General features: G+C 50.9%; 1 protein-coding gene across 1 annotated transcript; it reads right to left on the reverse strand.

Moving 5' to 3' along the window:
- Positions 1 to 694: 694 nt before the first annotated feature.
- SLC7A14 (solute carrier family 7 member 14) lies at positions 695 to 22,655 on the reverse strand. Its single transcript, XM_068692126.1, has 8 exons — positions 22,512 to 22,655; positions 12,019 to 12,411; positions 8,451 to 8,687; positions 7,458 to 7,675; positions 5,542 to 5,688; positions 5,144 to 5,352; positions 3,817 to 4,694; positions 695 to 1,894 (listed from the first exon to the last, which is right to left on the reverse strand). The coding sequence occupies exons 2-8, from the start codon at positions 12,320 to 12,322 to the stop codon at positions 1,572 to 1,574; spliced, it is 2,316 nt and encodes a 771-aa protein (XP_068548227.1). The 5' UTR covers positions 12,323 to 12,411; positions 22,512 to 22,655; the 3' UTR covers positions 695 to 1,571.
- Between the last annotated feature and the right edge of the window lie 1,570 nt (positions 22,656 to 24,225).

Consider the following 24,225-nt stretch of genomic DNA (forward strand, 5'->3'; position numbering starts at 1 on the left):
GATTAAGGCTGCAAAAGAAACAAGAGGATTTGACTCGACGGGGTGCTTGGGCATGTGTTTGCGGGCCGGCAGATGCCTAAATGCCGTGCAGAAGAGGGATGAGGACAACCACCACATGGTTTGGTAGGAGAGCTGGTAGGAAATTAGCATCAGCCGTTCTCCTGGCTGAGATAAAGCCAGACCTGCGAGGGGCCATCCTCCTTGGGCATCTCTAAGGCATCCTTGAGGAGAGCAGCGACCTTCGTGAGGGCTCAGCATGGCCAGGGACTGAGCACGGGGCAGTTTCCCCAGCGGGTTAGCGAAGTGTACGCACATCACGACAGCTTTTGGGTGGGAGCCACTTGGGGTTTCTGCTTGCAGAAGCCTGGCAGGGGCGGGCAGCAGGAGGGGATGCCAGAGCAAAGCTTACAGGTCCTGTACCAAATCCTTGCTCCCACTCTGAAGCCCTCCCGTGGTTTGGCCAGGACGCTGCAGGTTACAAGCTCCAGAAGTGGAGGTTATTATCTGCTGGGAAAGGGCTGTCACTGGCAGCCACCTGGGACAGGAGCTGCAGGTGGGACACTTCTGTATCCACGGCCAGAGCCTCTCCTGGCAGCACTGCAGGGGGACGGGAGCAGGATGGGGCCATGCTCTGGCTGTACCGGAGGGTTTCATGGTGAGAAACGTCTGGCTGCTGAGCACCTCTGCCTCGTGATCCACCGCCTCCTTCTGTTTTGTGGGACAGGAGCAGCCGCAGGCCATGGGCATGCCCTGAAGCACAGGGTCAGAACGAGCACTGAGAGGTTCCCAGCGCTGTTAGGGAAGGGAACAACGGGTCGGGCATTTTGTGAAAGACACCAAGTGGTGGGCACAGCATCCAGCCTTGGTGACACGGCCTGCGGGGCTCGATGACCACTTGCACAACGTGGGCTAAGGCAGGAGTGGGTCACAGCCCGCGGTGCGACCAGAAACGGGACCAAGCTCAGACGTGGGGATCTCAAGATTTGTTAGAGGCTGTCCCGAGAGGAGCAAGACATGGACTAAGTGTGAATCCCAGTATTTGGGACCTTTGGGTTCGGGGTCTGGGGACGGACACAGGGGCAGCCCGGCTGCATGCACTGAGCGCCTTAGCTCCAGCAGGCTTGTCCATCTCTGCTTCCCACCCGCCTGCCCCTCTGGCTAAGCCATCACTGCTGGGCGCTTCAAGGAAAAAAAGGAAAACCACACGTGCTAAGAAAGTGCCAAATACGCAAGAGCAGCTTCACACCACTGCGGACATCGTGTGAATATTCCCCGGGGAAAAACCCCATCTTGTCCCCGTGCGCGGCTCCTTCCAGCCCTCAGAGCCCTCCCGCTTTGGCACATCTCCCCTCAGCACCGCCCGGGGCTCGCTGGGCACCGGGGCTCCCGCGTTCCCCGGAGCACGGCCCGGGACACCCTTGGGTGGGCTTGGGTGAGGGTCGGCGGCGGTCGCAGAGCGTGTCCCGAGGACCAGAGGTGACGGGGCAGCGGTGGGGGACGGGATGGGGCAGGGGAGCCGCGGGGCCCCTTCCTGGCCGGCCGGGCGGCGCGGCGTGCCCCTGCCCGTCCCTCTACTCGGGCGAGTAGTCCAGCTCGTCGTTAGCGATCAGCGCCTCCGAGGGCGGTTTGTGCCTGCCTTTGCTTTTCGATCTGCTACCGGTCCGATGGCTTTCCTTTGCTCCCGCCATTTGCTGGTACGAGAAGCCCTTGTCCTCGGCGGGGCCCCAGCCCGGGTAGCTCTCGCCCTCGGCGGCGTAGGAGAAGCCGTCGTCCACGGAGAAGGGGTCGACGTCCACGTCGTAGCGCTGGTAGGTGCTCTGGTGCAGGGCCTCCTCGCGGGCGCTGATCTCCAGCGTGCTGTTCCACATCCCGTAGCCAAAGTAAATGAGCAGACCTGGGGCAGGAAAGAGCAAGAGGATGGAGGGGAGGCTGGCCCCATGCCATGCCCATGTTCCTCTCCCAGCCCAGGCCCCATAAAGCTGCTCCTGCCCCCAGAGCCCATGCCAGTGTCTAGCCCCACTCACCACCAGCCCAGCGCCAGGCTGGCTCCAGCCAGCGAGGGCCAAACCTAAATAAATGCTTTTATATTGTTAAGCTTGTGCGTGTTTTCATGGATGTCTGGTCTTTGAAACCACGCAGTGTGTGTTGTCCTGCTCTCGGCTGTGACCGGAGAGCTGTGTGCTTTAAACATCAGCTGGGACGGCTGTTTCACCATGTGATTGTGCCATCTGCAGCCTTGGTGGGTAAGCAGCTCCCGGCAGGCTTGCCCCAGCCTCCTGCATGCTGAAAGCCCGCGTTTCCCTCCTGGCATCCTCCAGGCCATCCTTTTCCCTCTGGATTTTTTCTGTGCTCTCAATCTCTCTCCTGGTGGTACCCGCAGCACTGTGTACCCCAGGGTGGTCAGGCTCAGATCATCTGGTACCCAAACAGCTCCAAAATCCTGTCCTCCCCTTCCCGGAGTCTCTTTTCACATTATCCCTCTGGCCCTGCCTCATCTCACCTTCCTGCTTCCTACAGGAAGGCTGGCGGGGTCCTTCACGCGTCAGCCGTGTGGCTTAATTGACTCGCTGCCACTGCTGACAGCTGGAGAGGTGCTGGATGTGCCCACAGGGGAAAGGATTAATCACAGAGGATTAACTCGATGCTTTGAAGTGGAAGGGACAGGTGGAAGGGCTTTCCCTCGCTCTGCAGCTTCACCTATTGCCTGGGAGGGCCAAAAAAGCACTGAGTGTGTCCAGCCCAAAGGCTGCTTGTGGCAGCTACTGCCAGCAGCTCGGCTTGGGGCCAGGGGATGCTCAGAGATGGAGCTTTGCTGTGGGACCACAGGAAGGAGGCTGCCTGCCTTCCCTGTCCTCCTGCAGCAAAAGGCGGAATGGCAACATGGAGGAAAAAAGGGGGTGGCAACCTCCTCCTGAAGGACGGGAACCCTGAGGCTGCTCTAAACTCTCAGAGATGCCACAGGGAGGTCCAAGGTCTGTTCACGTTATCACCTGGCCATCCCTGCCCTTATGGGAGACAGCAGCTGCCTCCAACCTCAGTGGGTGCTCCTATGGCTACTATTTCTCCCAAAAGAGCCCTTGGCTTTGATATTTCCTCCTTGCTTCAGTTCTCTGTAGTCCAGACGTGGGAGCCTTCAGGAGAAGCTATGAGAGCCGCTCCTTTTCTCTTGTATTTTTGGAGGACGTGAATTGAAATGTAAAGCAAAGGAAGCTATGGATATGCCAGACTGCTGGCTACCTGCCAAGAGGCCTGAATTTGGCCAAAAAGGTCCACAAGAGAGCACTGCATGTCCTGAGAGCCCCCTGCCGCAAAGTGAGGGGCTCAGACCAAGCCCAGGAGCTGGAGCCCACCGTCCCACCGCCCTGCCATTCCCAGGGCTGTTGGGGTTGGGCTGCTCTGGGTTTTGGAAACACAATGCTGAGATTTGAGTGTGGGCTGCTGAAAGAGCTCAAGTGGGTGAAACAGCAAGAAAGCAGGCAGATTTCTGTAGGAAACCTGCCTGGGAGGCAATTTCCAGAGCCCACCTACTTTGCATCAGAACGCTCATCAAAACAGTCACCTTTGCATGCAGCAGTTTACTTCCATCAAACTGACATTTTTCTGGAGGTGTAATTTTCCAGTTAGCTGTAGTCTGGGGGCTTGATTAACTGAGGTTTCTAAGATCTTCAGGTGTTACATGGGGCAAATGCAAAGGACTGGGTACCCCAGCTGAACGGCATCAGCATGAGTGCTGATTGGCAAAGTTGCTATTAACACCCTTTCAAAACAGGCTCAGTTAAAAATAAACAAAATAAAATAAACAAATCTGGGACTCACCCACAAAACACCAGACGGCAAATCGGATCCATGTGACCGTGGAGAGCTTCAGCATGAGATAGATATTCACCAGCATGGCGAAGGCGGGGACGAAGGGGAGGCAAGGCGCCATGTAGGGCAGCTTCTTGGGGTTTTCTGGCTGCTGCAGGATCACAAACACCAGCACGACGATGAGCAGGACCATCAGCACGACGAGGAGGACAGCCCACCAGCTCTGCTCGGAGATGTAGTCAGCCCCGAAAATGATGAAGGAGCAGAAGATGAACATCAGGACGAAGAGCAGGAGCACGCAGGTGGTGACCGTGTGGCCGGTGGCGGCCGTGGGACGATCCATCTTCCCCGGCAGCCCCAGGTGGATCCGCATGGTGTAGTAGCGAGGGCCGATCAGCTTCTTCAGCTTGATGAGGTAGATGTTCTCCGACTCATCTGCCTCGATCCCCGAGGTCATGTCGACCGTGCCGTAATTGGGGTGATTCACGCTGTAGGCGGATTTATCGGATTTCCCGATGAGCATCTCGTTGTCCCCCAGCGACGGCAGGTTTTTTGCCCCGCACGTGTTGGTCGGTGGGCCAGAGAACTCTTCTCCTTCGCTCCCCGGGGAGCAGGCCTCCTTCTCGCAGTCGGCCAGGATGCCCTCCTTCTTCTTGGTGTGCTCCTCCGAGAGGAATTTGACGAAGCCGTCGATGTCGCTCTCGGGCTGGTATCGGAGGAGCAGGACGCAGACGGAGACCAGCGTGTAGGCGAGCAGCGTGCCGATGGACATCATTTCTATCAGGTCCCGCAGGCTGACCAGCAAGGAGAGCAGCGCCGCCAGGAACCCGGAGACGATGCAAGCCACCACCGGAGTTTCTGTGTAGGAACTGACGTGGGACAAAAACCTGGAGCACGAAAACAATTGTAGAAGGTTAAAATTGCATGCTGCTGTGGCTCCCTGTCACAATAACCCATACCTGGCTGGGAAGGCATGGGGGCAGGCTCTGAGCTGCAATCACTTCAGCTCTTTTTGGAGCTTGAGTTCTAGACAGCCAAGGATTGGGAATACTTGTGGAAAATAGGCTGCTCACTTTTGCAAGAAACTCTTGAATTAAATGCTCATCCTTGCGTGAGATGAATCTCTAGGCACCAACAGCAAATGAGCAACTTTTGTGTAGACCTCTCCTGATTTTAGTTTGGCACATGCCCTGCTCCCCAAGCCCTGAGCCTGTGCATGCTCCTGTGCTCCCTGCAGCACCAGCTCCAGGCTGACAGGGCACAGGACAGCCCCTGTCCCCCCAGCACTCTTCCCCTCCAGGTCCCACAAATAAATACCCGTCCAGGTGTGACTGACCTGAAGAGCAGCCCATCTCCAGCCATGGCATAAATGACTCTCGGCATCGGGAAGAGGGAGCCCAACAGGCTGACGGTCAGCCCAGCCACGGACCCAATGGCAACGATGAACTTGGCCGCGTAGAAGCCACGGGCCACAAACATTTCCATCAGCGGGGACTCGGTGTCGATGGCATCATACGGCACCATCAGCGTGAGGATGATGCTCACCTGGGGAAGGAGAGGAGCAGATGTCTCAGATCCCACCAAAGAAAGAACCCTTGTTTGAGGGTTGAACGGGCACTCCAACTCATGGGGAGAAGAGCTGAGAAGGTGCTCAGCAGGTACTATGAGCAGGTATCCAGCAGGGACTTGCTATGTGTGTATATATATATATCTGCACACATAGCTAGTACTTACGGACACGTATGCTGTCAAACATGCGACGAGTGAGGCCGTGATGGCATACGGGATGGAGGTGTTGGGACTTTTTGCTTCTTCTCCCGTGGTGGCGATGATGTCGAAGCCGATGAAGGCGTAGAAACACGTCGCGGCCCCCTTCAGCACCTGCATGGAAGACATGAGCAAAACCAGTGGTTGGGCAAAACCATTCTGCACACATCCTGCCTGTGCTGATCCGGCAAGAACTGGGCAGTGGAGTTAGGCCTGTGTGAGGGCACTGAACATGCTGTGGATCTGCCACGTCCTGCCCATCTCTGGGAGCCCAGAGGTCCTCTATGAAAACCAGGAACTAGTATTAGGCACGGTGTCTCTTCTCAAACCAGGTGCTTTAGTGAAGGAGCCTGGTTTGGAGGGTGCGTATGTGCAGCCGGGTGTCCCCATTTGAGGAATGACCCTGGGAGCACCCATAACCCAGTGGTCTGGTCTAGGGAATGCATTTCAGTGTGCCTCCTGAGTCACTGGAAACACCTGCAGCCCACTCATGGTGCCCCACAGACTTGAGCCTGCGCAGTGCCCAAATCTGCTGTGATGTCCTGGCAGTATTTCCCAATATTCCACCCAAATCCTTTTATATTAGTAGGAATTTGTAGCATGTTGACATGCTCTTTCTTAGCAAGACGTCTCATGGGGCAGCAAGATCTGCTAGCAGAGGAAGCAGAACAGAGCACGAACAGTCAGATGCGCGCTGCTCTCCAAACAACCTCTGCTTTGCTTGGAAGCTGCGGACAGGTTGGAACACTTGGATGAGGAATTATTTGTACTGTTTAGTTATTTTCTTTTATTATCTTTTTTTTTTTTTAATGTACAGTATTAGCAAGGACATTTATAGGAAACAAACGAAGCAGGCTAAGGACTGTGTAGCTGTAAGGAGAGAGCTACTTTACAGTTCCAAAACCCTTTCACGCACCTGGCTAGCTGGATGTTTTTGTTTTGGATGTATATTTTTTTAAACCTATGTATTTTTGCCAGGAGATATTTGGTAGGTTGAATTAGAGCAAAACAGCTATTCTCTGTTTTCTTTTTTTTGGTTCTGATTGTATGGCACACAAAGCCAAGCACAGTCCAAAGGTAAATCTGACTGCTGCTCTCAAATGGGCCTCAGTGCTCATCTCCTCACAGCCATGCTCTGGTGGACAAATACTGACTTATCGAAGGGCAGTGAAGGGACTGCATGGCAGCCTGGGACCCTTTCAGTAATTGAAATTCTTGGTTTACTTTGCTTTCTTGCTTATTTTTCTGCACAAAACCCCAATGGAGTCAAGCAGTGTAAATCTGAGAAATTATCTTGGGCTTGGGCCAGCTGAGATATTTTCAGTCTCTGTTCATCCTTGGATAAAAACCAGTGCAAGCAAGCTAAAAAAGCCAAATATGTCCAAATTCTCAGTAAGCTCTGAGGGAACATCCATAAAATAAGCACTGGCAGGTGGCATTATGAAGTGCTCAAAACAAATGCTCAAGAACATTGTTGTTGAAAAACAGCCAACGTAAGTATCTCCCCCTCCGCAGAGGCTGAGCTAGCTCCTCCTGAGCGCCCTTCCTTGATCGGCCACCGCATCGTGCTGTAGTGAGCCTGAGGATTAGTGGCATTTCCTGGGCTACACTGTCACATGCAATTTGGGGGAAGAGCAGGGTTAATTCTAAGAGATGGCAGGAGACACGAGCAAAACATCGCAGTATCCCTGGGGTCAGGTGGGTCAAGGAGGGCTCCAAGCCTGCAGGGCTGGAAGCTGGAGGTCTCTGACCAAAGAGCAGGTGGGTTTAGCAGGGCCAAGGCCTGGGGAGTGAGGTGGAAGCAGGGTCCGTGCCCTGTGAGCAAAGCTGAGGGTGTGGACGTAGGTGCCATGTGCCCCACGACCTGCATGCACAGGACTTACCCCCGGCCACCCAAATGGCAGGAATTGCCCTTCAGACCAGTTGTCAGCTTTGACGAAGAAGAGTCCAGCAATCATGATGAAGATCCAGACTGCCAGGTTAATGACGTTGAGCACGTTGTTCAGCCCCACCGAGTTCTTTACTCCCATGGCCACGATGATGGTGACAATGACAGCGATGACCAGAGCAAGAAGGTCAGGGTAAGACTCCTCTCCTTTCCCTGGGTAAGAGAAAAGAGCTGTGTAACTCTTCGTCTGTAGCTGCAGAAAGCAACTCCAGAAAATCAGGGGGGGGCCTTTAGAAATGATTTTCAGACCCTGAGGTTTTGCAGAACAACTTGATCTCACTGCATAGGTGGTCTCCTGGTGGCCCTACCTCTGCGAAGTAGAGCTCTTTTATTAAACTGAGAAATCCTGAAGCCTCCACACACAGTTAGGAGTCTGGAAAGGGCAGCAAACAAATTATCAGATCCCAGTTTGCAACATGTCTATCTGCTAATTAAAATTAATTAAAAAAAAAAACAATCAAAGATTATTTTTTTTGTGACAGGGTTATGGGACAGCTAGCTGTTGTTACTGGTAGGAGCTGTGGACAGTTACTGGTCGCATGGGACCATCACAGCACCGAGCTTCAACAGGTCAGTTCAACAGGCACTTCCTAAGAGGCTCCGTGTGTGCTTCAACAGGACCAAGCTGAGTCCTTGCCCTGGGAAATGTGCTCATTAGCCTCTGACATAGGACTAATTTTTCTGGGTGTTTATTCTGCTAAATGCTGGCTCGGTTCAAAGAGGCTCAAAGCACTGGGATCACGTATCTCTGGCCCCCAAAACCCAGCCCGTGAACCAGATGCAAAGGCAAAGTACCAGAGGCAGACAGATGGTAAATAATGAATGAAACCTAATATCTCTGACTTCTGACGTGCTTCCAATTACTTTTGGGGCCCTAATTAATGGAAGAAGCACAGCAAGACGTGTGTGCCTCCGGCCTGGTTCTCACCCAGCCCGTTCAACGTCCCGACGCTGCTGATCATCCATCGGCTGATGGTGTGGTTGGCCAGTGAGTCGAACATGCTGCTGAGGGCACTGGCACCCGCGGCCGTGCCGATCAGGTACTCCAGGATGAGGTTCCAGCCGATGAAGAACGCTACGAATTCGCCCACCGTCACGTAGCTGTAGGTGTAGGCAGAGCCCGTGGTCTTGGGGACCCGCACACCGAACTCAGCGTAGCAAACGCCTGTTTAGAAAAAAAATAATGAAGTAACATAAGGGAAACGTGATGGGGAAAAGGAAAGAGACCCATGTGCCTGAGGTGCCAGGAGGTATCCAGGGCTGCAGTTGGCATCAGAGCCCAAGGACATGGCAGCGGACCATGGTGACTCCCCCTCCCCAGTCTCTGGGCTTCCAAAGCATCCCATTTCCCATTAAAATTAAGTTACAGTGGATATTTTTTGAGGACACAGTTCAAACCACCCAAACATTTACAGCCTGTTGCAGAAGAGCCCTCTCACAGGTCCGTGCCTCATTTTCACGCTGTTGAATCAGTGTCTGCAGTGCTCTGGGGAGGGCTTTGTCTTTTCACCCACAGCCCTCCCTGCAGCAAGAGCTCACTGCTGCGTGCCCCCCTGGCACAGCCAGCTGCAGCCCCTTACAGGCACACCGTGATTTTGGGGGAAATTCATCACCAGGGAGCAGAACTGGTGCTGCTGCTGCTGGTATTACCCTGGTGGCCCTGTTTTCATACAGTAGCCACACTGGTGACAGACTTCTCTGCCTCCTCATCCCATAGTGGCACTGTACAATGATTTTTTTTGCCATTTTTTCCTGAGATTTTTTCCCAACAATGGTTCCTTCGTATGTATTATCTGTGGTGCAAATATACCAACAAGATCCCAGCACTTGAAGCTGCAGGAGCTACCGTAGCCCTGGGGCTTGCAGGAGAGTGGGGCTGCAGTGAGACCTGCTGGAGGATGGACTATGAGCATCTTCAGAGTAGTGCAGGGTATTTAACTGGAACAGTCTGGGAGAAGATTTTGGTGGACTTTAGTACTCACCAAACTCCTGGGAGGGCACACTGCCTGTCCCCATCCCTGTGACCCCAGCTCAGTTTTGCTGCCCTGCCTCCCTGCTCAGCAGTGTCACACGCCTTAACGGCGTCGGGATGTTATTGTCATTGTGTAAACACGTACTAATTACTGAGTTCTGTCTCAACCACCGTTCTCTGTTCTGAAGATAATAATTGCTTCAAGTTTGCAATCAGTTCAGTAGATAAAGAGGCATGAATAATTTATAAAAAGTTTGTGAGCTTGCTGCTTTTGCTGTAAGTGCGCTTATTACATGGCACAGACACAAAATTATTGGATCCCTGAGCTTAATTTGGGTGTGTTTCTTGTCCTGTTATAGGGGCTTTGTACATTCCATTCTCTCTTTAGCTTACACACACGATGCTGGCTGTGCTTTTCAATGCAACTCTTCAAAAGCTGATTTCTGTAAGGCTGGCCCAACTGCAGGAGCAACAAGATGTACCGATCAACCCTCCCCACGCAGTCATTATTCAAAGCTGATTAAAAATGCATGCACTGTGCAAAGGTAAGGCATTCACAGATAACTGCAGGCCTGAATGATTTATGAAACAGGTGCTCTGATGGGGACAAGTATCTGGTTTCTTTCTCTGAAGGCCTTAAAATCATATAATCTTTCTTGGTGGCAGCTCTACTTTTAGCCAATGACAAGATAAGGCCTAAAGAGGATTGTTATTGATGCAGAGTGATAGCAGCAAAGCAGAGACATTAATATGTATAAAATGTTTGAGTCTTCAATTACACTACAAGGATCCCAAAATAGAAGGGTAATCTTTCTCTGTGCATTGGGTACCGCAACATGTTGGCTATATCTGCATTAGGTATCAGCATACATTAAGAAAATAAACTAATTTTTATCACAGCATGTGGTACCAGCCCAGGGGATACAAGATGCAAGCTCTGCCTCCCGTCCCACTGCCACTGACCATGCCAGCCGGCATTAATCAAACCACTTTGTGATGCTACAGGTCCTCCAGCAGAAGAGGGGTTCACAGCACTTCCCTCACTGTGTACTGCTTAAAAAAGAAGATAATACAGTCATTTATTAGGGAGCAGATTTTATCTCAGTAATCCCTGCTTTATCTGTAGTGTAATGGTGATAATAAAACTGTGAAATTAAACGTGAATCCATGGGTAGAGCTGTAACAAACCTGTCCTGTACCTGTGAGAGAGCAAAGGGATGCAAGGGCAGAGCCCAAACCCTTCCAGCGTGAGGAGCTGCATTTGGTCCCTGTGGGAAACTGGCCTCCAAGAAAACCACACAAAAACAGCAATTGTGCAAACAGCCTGCAAATGCTGCCTCGAGTAACAGCATCAAATTCAGTGGCACTCCCGTTCACAAAAATGATCCCCAACTCTTCGTGGAACTGGGGCCTCGCAGCACCGCCGGGAAGCTCCGGACTCCGTCTCCGAGCCCTTGCTGGGTTTCACTTGCCAAAAACACGCTGCTGTTACAAACAACAGCAGCGCCAGTGATGAAGCAGCCAAGGAGACTATGAAAACACCGCATCCTTGGGAAAACACGTTCCCAGGGCTACACAAGCAAGGGGAGATGAAAGCGGAGCCGGGAGCGGCAGAGCCGTGGGCTGAGGGGGCAGCAGGAGCACCCTGTCGCGGGGCAGGACCCACGGCTTGGGGGAAAAAGCCCCGTTTTGGAGGGCGGTGTGTTTGCTCAGAGGAGACCTGCCCAGGCTCACCGGGTTGCTCTGCTTGCACTTGGTTTGAACCACGAAATGGGCGGCGGGGAATGATGAAAGCACGACAGTCTTGAAAAGCAGAGCTGGGTCATTCCCGTCTGGTGCTCAAGTCCTCTGCCACTGACTCAGGGTTTCCTGCTCAGGAAAAAGCAGGACGCCAGACTGACACAGCAGGCAGAGCCCTGCTAGCAGGGAGAGCGGGGACATCACATCATCGCGTTAGCGCTGATCTGGAAAGGACAAACGCCAGCAGGACTGGCTTCATGTGGAAACTGCAGCTCGGGCCATATGCTCAGCTGGGGTCACAGGAGGCGATGGAATTCACTGACTTTTCACTAAAAGATATAATTCCTCCCTCTCCGCAGATTGCTCTGTTTGTTTGTCTTTTTGGAAACTCAAAGAGTGATCCTGAGTGAATAGGAGCCAACAAAATCAGCTCCAAAACTATCTGAGGGGTTGTTTAACCGCCAGTAACGTCCACAACAAGGGAAGGTGGCCCCGGTGCTGCACAAGCCGCTGACATCCCTCCCATCGAGGCAGGGCTCCCACAAGCTCCATCCCCGTGCCGTGGCCATGCTCTGCCCTGACCACACGCAGCAAAGCTCTCCCTGGTGGCTTTAGGAGCATTAAGCACAGGATACAACCCACAGGAAGCCATCAGTGGGTCATTGCAGGCTGTGATGAGACCCAGCTGGCCCGTGGCAGCACGTGAAGGAGCCTCCGTCCCCCTGGAGCCCCATCAGGTGCTCAGGGCAGTGCCCCACGCACAACACCCGCCCTCACCGCTCACCTGACAAAATGGAGGCGACGGCGGCGATGATGAAGGAAACGATGACCCCAGGCCCCGCCATCTCCTTGGCCACCAGGCCGGACACCACGTACATGCCGGTGCCCACGCAGCTGCCGACACCGAGGGAGATGAGGTCCAGGGTGGTGAGGACTTTGGCCAGACGGGCTCCTTGGCCGGCGGCCGTCCCCGTGCCCTCCAGCATCGACTCCACGGGCTTGGTGCGCAGGACACGGGTGCGCAGGGCATGGCCTGCGGCCCCCCAGGGCACCCGCCGCGGGTCCAGGCGCGAGACCAGGCCGCTCATGGCTGCGGCTGGAGGAGCTCCTGGACGGATCCACGCTCAGGGCTGCGGCCACATCCCAGCACCCTGGTTCCTCCTGCTCTATGTCCCGGCTGCAAGAGAGAGAAAAGGCCCTCATAATGTGGTTTTTAGATGAAATAGTGAAGGAAGAGGGGTTGTGCCACATTGGGACAGAACAACGTGGAGCCCTGAGCTGCTTGCTGACTGGGCTTCAGCCCCGGAGGAGCTTTGTGAAGAGAAGAGATGGGCTTTTGGAGCAGCAGCAAGAAGCTTTGGGGTCTTGCAGAGCTGAATGAAGCCCAGAGAGAAGCTCAGCAGCACCATGGCTGCTGCAGTCATCTTTTAATACTTCAGCATTATGCTGCCTGAGCCCATCTGCTCTAAATGGCCATTATGCCTTCCAAATCATAAGATCGTCTTCTAAATCACGAATTATCTTGTGCTTTTTCATCTTCAGTCATATTCTCAAGCACTGTTCAGACACTGCCCTTTCTCTGCCCTCTCTTTCTCTTGTTTTTTAACAAACTGCATAGTTCTCAGGCAAGCAGAAATGACTTCCCAGTGACATGTGATGACTTCTTGACTTTGAGCAAAATAATCAGAATTGACAATCTCTGCATACTAAAACAAGGAAAAAGGAAAAATAGTTTATTTAAGATGAATTGTAGCCTGACAGTTTCCTTCCTGTTAATGCAGAAATCTGTTTTTATTATTATTACCTCAGAGACAAAACAATTATTTTTTCCATCTTTACATCCAAAACAAATTACACTGTGTCTACCTGGCAGCCTTGTCTTGCTGGAGTTTATTAAATAAAGCACAGCATTCGTTTCATGTTTTGGTTGATCACAGTTCAAATTGTGCTGATTCTTACTTTGAGTTACCATCCATGTTCAATCTAAGAATAATAATAACAAAAGATAGATACCACTCTTGATCAAATGTGCACCTTTGGGATGAAAATAAAAACTGGATATGGCTGCTTCAGGGCCGTATGCTGGCACCTCTGGGGCTGTATTTTAGCCATGGAGCAATAAACTCCTCTAACCAAAGTGATCTCCACCTCAAATTCATCCTTTTTTCTCCACAGCTGTCACACAGCATCTCTAAAGTATAGGCTGGCAAAGAGGTGTTGTTGCACTTCACTTGACTGTGTCCCATCCTTTATTTATTTGTTTTCCTTAGTATGTCTTTATGGATGCTCCTATTTGAGTTAGAAGGACTCAGGTCACTATGCTTAGGTTTGCACCAAATGGACCTCAATTAGCCAGGGAATTGGGCAAAAGTTTTTGTTTTTTGAACTGCTGCAACCCAGACGCCCTAATCTCTGTGCAATTTCCTCCTGAAATTTGAACGGAAAAAAAACAGACATCCTTTTCTGGCTGGGGTTGCTGGACAAGCCCAGGCTGAGACCATGGCACATACAGGCCCTCTTGAACCACCAGGTGAAAAGCCTCAAAATCAGCTGAAATGAAATCACTTCATAATTGCAGCTACATTCGATTAAAGCGATTATTGGAAACTATTCCAGGTGTTTAAGCGAGATCGGCATATTGCTGCTCGGTAGCTTGGGAACAGACTCTTGCCTCACCTGCAGCCATAAAACATCTCATGGATAGACAAGGTTTACTTAAGGGTTACCTGGGACAGGGACAACTCATTTTCTGCCCTGTTCCGCTGACACCTCAAAAGACAGCGAAGCAGCCGGCAGCCAGGGAGAGCTTTTTGGCGAGGTTGATGCGCAGACGCTGCTCTGCGATTCATCCATTCCACGACTATGCAAATTTTGAAGCCTTGAGAGACCGGTTTAAATCCACAGCCAGGAGGAGAGAGCGTTTTTCCTTGTGGCTGCTGTCTGCTCTCCTCGTTACACACACGGAGGCTGAGGGGAGGCCGAGGGGAGGCTGCAGCAGCGCTGGTGCAGCAGCGAGGGCCGGCCTGGCTCTGCTCACACTGCTGCCACCGCGCGCTTGTTAGCAACCACTGTTTGTACCACAACACTCTTCTTCATTAGGGCAAATTAACTAAAACAGCAATCAAGTCGGAAGGAGAGGCCTTGCAGTTTACAGGCGTGCATCCTTCAAAGCCTCTGGTTCGGCCCCGAAGTTTTCCTGACCTAAAGCTGCCGTCCTCATCACCCCCAGCTCATCCCTCAGGGTGCCTCATCTCACCCTTGTGTTAATTAATCCCCTCTGCCCAGGGGGTCGCCAGAGGGTCCCTAAGCAAGGTCCTCTGCTAAATAATGCCGGGAATACAAGGAGCAGAACGTCGATGGTGATAAATTAGAAACCAGAGCTCCTGTTGGCGTATCGATGGGGAGGCAGTCGGGGGCACTCATTAAGATGAATGTCAGAGCCAGAGCAAAGTTACCTCATCACCCTGGGCTTGGAGGTGCCCTAGTGCTCGGTGAGACGGGGAAAGAAGTCTGGAGAGAGTCAGGAGCACCCCGATGCCCCCTCCGATGACAGCGTTCTTGCCCTCGGCCCCCTGCCCACCCCATGCAGGGGCTGCGTGCTGCAACATCACCCGCAGGGACGGCAGCGCAGGAGGCTGGCAGCAAACCGCTGCAACCCGAGATGCAGGAGAAGAGAAAGTGAGAGAGAAAAAGCCTTGCTAGCCTCGCTTCCCTGCCCCCTTTGTTGTTTTCCTTTTAATTACCAGGCTGGTATCTGTGAGGCGGAGTGGTGGGAGCAGACACGAGATGCTCATTCCCATTTCAGCCCCTACAGCGGGCAGAGAAATGACGTCAGTGTCGGGCGGCCGCGGACCAGAGGGATGCGTCTGCCGGGCTGCTCGTCACGCTGCTGTTTTCATCTCCAGCACAGTCAGATTTGGAGTTTCGTGCGCTTGTTTTTACAGCCTCAGGCCCCAGCCAGGCTGCCCCTGCCACAACTGGTGCTGCCGCTGCCTGCAGCCCCCTGCCATGACCAGGAGAGCCCGGCACGGAGCCAAGCGCTCGGGCTGCTCCCTGCCACCACTCACATCGTCCAGCTTCAGCATCTACCCTCTGCCTTTGCAGATAATTTGTGTTTTGTTTTGTTTTGTTTTTTTACTCTCTCCGTTTTTTACCTCTATTTGAGAAATTCAAGTGGAGCTGTGGTTATTTAAAACTAAAATTCTCGCTAAATAAAAATAGCGATGTATTTTAGGTTTAAGTGCAAATTTGTGTTGTATCTACTAAAAAGCAGGTTCATTTTTTTTCCTTTTTTTTTTTTCCTTTTTTTTTTCTGTGTGTCTTCAGAGCAAAATGGAATTGGAGGGGTCAAACCACATTTTTCTGTGCTGCTTTCATCTGTGTTATTTTAGGTGCTTTACCAATGTTAATGTTGCTGCAAGATGGCCAAAGCCCATTATCTTCTTTTGAGAAGTAAACATAATAAAAGGGGAGTTATTTAACTTGGCCAAAGGCATAAGGCAAGGGTGCCACACATCCAGAGCACATTCAGGAGTCCTTAAACTTTGTATTCCTGTCTCCAATACAAGAAAGAGTCAAACTAGAATGGCCTCCTTCATGGCTTGCAGCCACTTCCAAAGCTAATTAGCTAATTAGATATTTAGGCACCTATGCCAGCATTCTGGTTTTGCATTTTTCCACCCTTTTTGTCCAGGTAGCAGTGACTCTGCATGGTGCAGAGCGGTGTAGGACCGAGAGCAGGACGCTGATGGCAGACACAGCCATCTGTGATGCAGTGCTGTAAGTAATGCAATATGCATGAAGGGCTCCATTTGTGTTTGCAAAAAGCTATTTAACCAACAGGAGGGAAAAAAAAAAAAAAGAGAGAGAGAGAGAGAATTATGGAGAAAGAGGTATAATCAATTTGCACATTTCTAAAAAGGTCTAGTTTGTCATTGTTGTCTTGAGATGGCAAAGTAAAAGCCTTAAAAAACATAATGATGCTGCTAATGCAGGGAAATGACAAATCAGTAGATGGGTGAGCTGAGCAGAAGATGGGGAACCAGGAACTTCTTGGAACTACGCTGGCAGGCTCCCTCTATGAGCACGATGAGACCACATGAAATAACTAAATTTGTTTCTCCCTCAGTAAAAGCAGAAAGCAGCTCCCTTCCAGAAGTGCACGAGTGGTTAATTCAGTCAGGTTTTCTAAGGAAGCTGCAGAGAAACCACACTAAAAACGACTGATGCTCCTCTAGCCAGACCTTGTTGAAAGCAATGTTGCAGGGTGATCTGCAAAAGGACGCCCACGCTGCCGTGCACGTTTAAACCCCCGTTTGCCACAGCTGCCTGACTTCGCATTCAAAGCCCAAAAGCTCGAGGTTCTCAGATACGGCCTCCCCCATCAGAGCCATGGGACAGTCGGAGAAATGAGCCCCCTGAAGCGGGCTGGGGGGCACAGCCTGAGGCTGTCCCATGGGGACTGACATGCCGCCCTCCAAAATTCAGGTCCTAAAGCTCTGCGGAGGGGGCACCCAGGACCAGAGGCACCCGTCTCCAACACCAGCACGTGCTTTGCAACCTCTGGTTCTGACCACAGCCGCTCACAACAGCTGTGTGGGCACCTTTTGGGGACCATAGCGAGCAGCCTGGTCTCAGTGCCACAGCAATATTGCCTTGTGTTTGCAGCTCCATGGTTTCTCCTGGGTTATATTTTCAGTAATTACTGCTTGGGTGAGGCACACGCTTTCTGTAACGCATCCCACTGCCATAGAGGACCAGGGCTGCCTTTCTATCAGTGAATTGCTTAGACCGGGGTTACCAGACAGAACAACATTCATTTTAAAAATGTCTTTGCTTTAATAACATGCAGGAGGAAGCCGCTGTAATTACTTGGTTACACTTTCTTTTTCTTCCTCTGCAGATCCATACTTTTGTGCCATAGAATGAAAGTCATTACGGTTTGCTCCAGGCCAGCCATGAGAGCTTTCTTCATTTGACATAATTCACAGAGCGAGTTACTTATTAATGTGTGAGCCTCTCTAAACAAAATGGATTTTTACTGTTGCAAAGTCTGGCTGATGCATCATCATGACAACTTATTTCATTTCAGGATATCGTTTTGAATTTCGGTGGCAAAAATACAAATTACATTTTTCAGTAAAGTACTGATGTAACTCTAAGGTTTGTTGTCCAAACCAGAAAAAAATAATGATCTGTATATGATATGCGGGATCTGAAAATCCACTGTTTTTAAGTCTACTTCTATTTTAAAGATTGCTCTTTTTATAGAGATTCCTTTATTCCCCACTATGAAACTAGTTTTTCCTCCCGACTCCCACCACCAGTTTTTGTGGCTCTCTGCAAAGCCCTTCCATGAAATAAATTAGCAGGACTCTGGTCTTCTGCGCTGTAAACACATCAGGCTTACACGCATGGCGCAGCTCCTGCTGGCTTTCAAATGCGTTTCTCTTTTGTATGTGCACAGGGTCTCATTAATTAGTTATCGTGTTCTATCAGCAGTTATACAAGTGTAATTGATTATGCCTCACTGCCCTGTTTCCATGATTTTGTCTATTAGCTAATTAATGCAGGAGAGGTTCTCAGAGAAATACATTCCCCAGAAGGAGCTGGGAAGAGGCATTCTTCAGTCCAGAGCCTCCTGAAGCCTCCAGAAGCAGCAGCAGCAGTAGGAGATGCAAATCAGCAGGCTTTTTCCATATGGAAAAGGCAGCCGAGAGCTTGCAGGGCAATTTGGGTGGTTGCAGCCCGTGTCACTAAATTCCTCAACAGAAGTGTGAGGTAGATTCAACGCACATCTAAGGAAGTGAATAGCAGCTCCTGCTGCTTCTATTACACATTTGGCTGCTTATTATTATTATTCGCTAGGACAAAAAATCCCTGCCTTACATGAGTAATCCTCCTGCATTTCAACAGACCTGATTACATGAGTAATGTGAACACAAGTTGATCAAAGAAGATGATTTATAAGAGATTTTCCGTGTTTAGTCATTTATCATCATAAGCCAGGCAAACGCACTGCAACACCTCAGCAGTGTGTGGTGTGAGTAATTCCTTGTGCTGTAGCATGAGTGCTTTTTGACATTTCCCAACAAGTGAGTTATGAATGTGCAACTAAGACCACATCAGCATACAGGATGCTTCTTGTGGAGCAGAATTAAATGAAGAAGGATGTGTTCTTAAAAATGCTAATAGCTCAAAAATTAGGGTGCTATAGTGCTCCTGAGTAAGGCAAACAAACTGCCTGGAGATGTCCTTGAGTAGCAAGGGAATCAACACGAGCAAACATGGTTATGTCTAGCTTAAAATTTGGTTGCCATTGAAGCCCTGCTAGCTAACCGCGTACTTTGTCTCAGCCTCCCTTAAAACTGAATTGAACGGAGCTGCTGAAATATTATTGCTGTGGTCATTAAGACCTGGTTCAATAATGCTCTTGGGCACATGCTTAAAGCAAAGATTTAATCAAGCTGCTGCCGGTGGAACGTGCCCAGATGTGCAAGCAGCCTCTAAACACCCGGGGGTGGCTCCAGCCTCAGGTTTAAGCGTGTGCTGAAGGACTTTGCCAAGAAAGACCCAGACAGTACCAGGGGAGATGAGGACCCACGGGAGGAGCTGATCAAAGCACCGACTTACATCCCAGTCACTGACAAGTGTGGGCAGCAAGAGTTGGTGGCTACTGAGGGCCAGCACCCAAACCCTGTTTATTGTGGATCCAGCTTTTTTTTTTATTGTTTACATAAAGTTTCGACACACATCCCCCTGTAGACACTTGTGGCATAACAGCAGGAACTCTTCCAGCAATAATCCCTCTCCCTATAAGCAGCAAACTGCTTGCCCCTCTAACTCCGTACTCCCAAAATTATGATGCAGCATTTGAAAAACCTGCTCTCTGTTTGTTCACCTGCCAGGTAGATTCAATTTATTGTGTGATGTTGTTCAGTGAATTATTGATACGGCCATCATGCAGAGGAACAGAAACAATAGAATCACGTGTGGTGTGGCTCCACCCCACTGTTTTTGTTTCCTAAGTGCCTGGGCTTCTCTCTGACAGTTTTATTGCAAGGAAAGAATAGTTTTCTCCTAGGGACGTTCCAGTGAGGTGACAGCAAGGGATCGGCTGTGGTGGCAGCCTCAGCACCAGCTGGAGCACCCAGCCCTGGCTGAGCCCCGTGACAATGACCGTGGAGTCTAGGGCTGCTATCTGATGAGCCACAGGAGACGTATACAAGAAGAAAAATTGTTCAGTACTTGAAGGCAGTTTCCAGCAGACAACCATAACTTTGCTACATCTCATTGCTTTCAAATAGAAAAAAAAAAAAAAAAAAAAAAAAGTGATGAGTTTCTGTGGCTCACGGATCTAAGCTGGAATCTGCTCCAATTACATAGTGGGTGGTTTAATGACTTCAGCAGCCACCCTGGGCTGAGGCAATACTCTGGCCAGGATTTCATCTGTAGGAATCAGCTTAAAATGCTTCCTATATTTCTTGACAGGACCCTTTTGCACCCTAGATCTACTGTCTCTCACAAAAATTACAGGTTTGGGCCCAACCATGTCATTATACTTTATAGAGAGAGCCAAACAACAACATGCTGCTTCAACATACACATTATGAGGGTCTTAATAACTTAGGTGCTCTGAAGACAAAGTTTTAACTATTTGGGGGCTAAGAAATCTGGGGGACTAAGCAAATCCTCGTACAGACTACCCTGTTACCATCATAACCATTTTTTTCCATGAAGAGCCTGGGTCTGTATTTACATCTCTATAAGCTCATGCCATCCCACGTTTGAAAGCTACAGGTCTTCACAGGAAAGATAATCTACTCAGTGAAAGGTGGTCCTATTCTCACTGAATTTTTTTAGAAAATCTCCTGATGCCTTCAAGGGAAGATGGATGAAATCTTATTATATGTAAATGATCTCAGAACTGAGCAGACTGTCTTGTGCTTCAAAAAAGAAGCTATACATATACTCTTTAAAATATTTTGGACTAGGATCCTTGTTGATACGATCCCATCTGAGACTCTGCAATTTCATAAACAATGAATTTTCATCATTTTCACATGATCTTAAAAAAAAAATATCTAGAGAAGGCTAAGTTATGTCTTCACTTAGCAGTCATGACTGAATCCCCAAGGAAAATGATTTATGTTGTAAATTGTTTCACTTCACTGCAAAGCGCACAAAGAAAGGGATTCTCTTTAGGGAGAGTTAATTAATGAGGCAAGTTGAAAAAAAAATAAATAAATTGGGGTGTTCAAAATTCAAGTTGGTCACTCATTTGTTCTGCTCTCAGTACATGGCCAAAACTCCCCCTGGGAATATTGTGCTTGCCGAGAGGGGAGGCTGGGGCACCTGGGAGCAGAGCTGTACGCCCCTCTGCCTGACCAGGAGAATGAGGGATCAAAGGCACCATTAAGTCCACCGAGTTCATTTTGTCTGAATTAGCCATTAGCTTCCATGCAATTAATCCTGCAGGGAGCCAAATGACTTGCTTTGGCTAAGTTGCATCATTTGGGAGAACGTCAAGTCTTGACATAAACAGATGGAGAGTCCAGCAGGTTTTCTGATAGCTCCTTCATCAGGTCATCAGCCCTCCACTGTTCAAAAATGTGAGCCCTCACTTAAATCAGAATGTTTTGGCTTTAGCATCTCAGCACTAATTCATGCCATGCCTTTCTTTGACAGATGGAGAAGTAACTCAGTGCCTGGTAATTTCTTTCTGTAAAGGCTCTTAGATTTGTGAATCAAGTCACCTCCCACCCTCTTTTTTAATGAATTGAATTGACCAGGTGCTGGAGTTCTTCCATTATAAGGTCTTTTCTCCAGCCCTTTCAAGCTTTGGCTTTTCTTCCTTTTTTTGAACTCAAATTTTAATGTCATTTTTGTTAATGTCTACTGCATCCTAGCAGTCTCAATTGCCAAAGGCAGAGGTAAATTTTCCTTGTCATATCTCTCCTTGCTGAACAGCAGCTTTACGAGGCCTTTTTGGCCTCAGTTCTCCTCAACTGCTTATACTTTTTTTTTTTTTTTTTTTTTAACTTCAACTAAATCAATACATATTGTACACATTGCCTCCTTTCTATCTTCTCAGATATTTACTGTACATTTGACTTTACTTTGAGTGGACCCAGGCTGCTTCATCTGCATCATTTACCCCTCATCAGTCTCTGTTTTGTTGGCAAAGTGTAACACCTTCGACAGATGAAAATGGGGACCAGCGCTCGGGCCTCGGATCCCCCCAAGAACCCCTTACTTCCCTGCTGTCACGCAGCACGGATTCCCCACGGAGCTTAATGTTTTAAGAACAGCCAATTAGTTGGTTTAATCTAGGTAACTGCTCACTCTGGTATTGCTTTTGGCTTGTTCGGTTTTTTTTGTTTGTTTACAACGTGTTGTTCAACTACGGTAAGTCATATGCCTTGTGTGTGCCGATAAAAGGAGTCTATGTAAATATCTGTAGCAATCAGACTTTCAATCTCATGACAGCTTTTTGGGCAATTAAACAAACGCCTTGGCATGCTAAAATGTACTTACCTACTACTTAGGGGCGCTGGGAGGATTAATTAGTTAATATGCTAGATTAAATCAGAGGCGGCCCTTTTGAGCTGAGAGTCTTCTCTGGGGCTGGCAGGAGTAAAGCTGCTTCCCAGCCCTCCCCAGAGCCCGTGCTGGTTTCGGAGCCCTATATTAGGGGCTGTCACGGGAAGGCACCGAGTCGATCTCTCTAAAGTAGCATTTAATAGGCCACGGAGCCCAAGCAGGGAAGCGACTCCCAGAAAGGCGATGGGGCTGCTCCATGAGGCGCTGCACAAGCGCACCCAACGGGGGCTGTCGGGCGCCCCCAAACCCCCCTGTGCCATGGACAAGCAGTGACGGGGGGGGGGCTGGGGTACCGAGGATGCCCAACTCCAGCAGCGGGCCCCGACTCGGAGCCACTTCTGCCGCCGGGGCTCCAGCACCGGGGACAGCGCCCGGTCCCCACGCCTGGCCCCGGGGCTCCGCATCCCCCCGGACCACCCCGGGGGGGGTTCACCCCTTCTCTCCCTTTCTTTTCCCACCCTTCCCCACCAGCCCCATACCATCAGCCCCCCCCGGCTCGGTGATGCCCCAGCCTCTCCGGGAGCGCTCCGCACCTCGGGGGCTCTGCGGAGGAGCCGGGACCGCAAGAGGAGCCCCCCCCAGCGAGGGGCAGCGCAGTGCCTCTTCCCTCTTTCCCTCCCCGGCACTCTCCATCCCCTGTCCCTGTCCCCCCCCCCAGGCCTTTTGGGCACTCACCGGAGGCTCCGGGGGCCGGCGGGGGCGGCTGCGCTGCTGCAGGCGGCGGGGGGGGCGCTGGGCACCGGCGGCTCCGGCTCCCGGCAAAGCGCACGCAGGGCGGAGGGAGGGATGGAGGAGGGATGGAGGAGGGATGGAGGGAGGAGGGAGGGATGGAGGGAGGAGGGAGGGATGGAGGAGGAGGGAGGGATGGATGGAGGAGGGCGCTGCAGCTCCTCAATTATTCAGCGCTTCCCCCTTTCCTCTCTCTCCCCGCCCCGGCAATACCACCGAGACGGGGCAAAAAGATCTATCCCCCCCCCCCGCTGCCCCCCTGCCCAGGTGTCCTGAAGGATGCCCTTGGCCTTCCTCCAGTGGCCCTGCTGTTGTTTTTTCCCCCCCCCACCCGAGGACGGGTTTCGGCACCCCGTGGGGAAGCTCCCCCTTCACTTTCTCCCGGAGCCGCCGCACGCCGAGGTTTGGGTGCTGATGCTGTAATCCCAGAGCGGGCAGAATTAGGGCTGAAAGAAAATGCCTCATGCAGTGCAGCCTGCCACGTCCAGCCCTCTGCCTGGGAGGAGTTAGCAGGTGCAGGGCATATTTTATATCCCTGTCTGCTTTTGAGGATAGCTGCGTGTTCACGATTATTTCCTATCTTCCCGTTGCATTTTTATTTCTCGGCTCTTGCTATTTGTTTCCCTCTAGAAGTGCTCCCTCTCTGCATCCATATTCTTACTGCTCCGACATCAAACCCCAAACGTTTTTCTCTCCAGTGCTGTCTGTGGAGGATCAGATTTCAGTCTCCATTACAGCGTCATGCTGTAACTCCTAGCATGACCCACTCCCAGGTGCACACTGTGCCTTGAAGCTATTCGCTCTTTTAGCACTGAAATAAATGTCTGCTGGTAAATATTGGGAGCGATCCTTCAGCTTCTGTCTGGCTTGGACCAGTGCCTGCCTAACGTGAGCGACCCCAACAGGAACAGCACCAGTGTGGGGACCTTGTGGGTGCCTGCAGAGAAGCACCGCACACACAAACCTTGCCAGGACGTGCATGATCCTGGCTTCGGGCAGGATGGAGGATCATCTCCCATTCCTCTGGTACTTTCTGTGGCTTTCCAGATGAACGCCATCATTTTCCCAGTTTCTTACCAGGCTCCTTCCTCTCTTCAGCTTGCCTCTGCCTCCCTTTCAGCCCTCCCCAAAGCAGTCCTCTTGCAGCCACTCTCTTCCCCAAGGAAGGCAGAAACAAGCTGCTGCCAAGCTATCCCCACCAGCAGGAGCTGTCACTACAGAACCACCGATGCTCTGCCCCCCTCGTGCTGCTCCATCCAGCACAGGTCAGAAAAAGCCTTGCTGGAGCCCAGTGCAGCCACCCGGTTACTGCATTGCACTGAAAACCCCAGATTTGTTCTTTTCCTTATTCTTTGGTTGCCCATAAGCAACACTCGGAGCTGCAGCTGCTCTCCCCTCTGTTCCCCGTGCTTCCCATTTGGTTGTTGTCTCTCTTCTCACTCACTTGCCTCCCCCTGCTGCTTTTGCTCAGTTTGTGGGCACCAAACGCAGCTGTGGGTGTCCGACCTTAGGAGCATCCCTGTCTTCCACTGCTCTGGCTGTATATATGTATATTTGTTGTACATAGTCTTCCTGTCCCTGTTACAGCCCAGCCTTGGTCTATTTTTTATATGTCTGCTTCTCTTTTATCCCGTGGTACTTACAGTCAGCTACCCGAAAC

The sequence above is a fragment of the Anas acuta genome, chromosome 9 (genome assembly GCF_963932015.1).
Source record: "Anas acuta chromosome 9, bAnaAcu1.1, whole genome shotgun sequence".
NCBI lineage: Eukaryota > Metazoa > Chordata > Aves > Anseriformes > Anatidae > Anas > Anas acuta.

What these genes read in the sequence shown, in the direction of transcription:
- SLC7A14 (XM_068692126.1), bottom strand. Translation starts at nt 12,322, where the DNA reads ATGAGCGGCCTGGTCTCGCGCCTGGACCCGCGGCGGGTGCCCTGGGGG. An exon ending in CGGGACGTTGAACGGGCTGG is followed by an intron (nt 7,676 to 8,450) that starts GTGAGAACCAGG and finishes TCTCTTACCCAG; the next exon opens with GGAAAGGAGAGGAGTCTTAC. An exon ending in TGCCGTCTGGTGTTTTGTGG is followed by an intron (nt 1,895 to 3,816) that starts GTGAGTCCCAGA and finishes TTCCTGCCCCAG; the next exon opens with GTCTGCTCATTTACTTTGGC.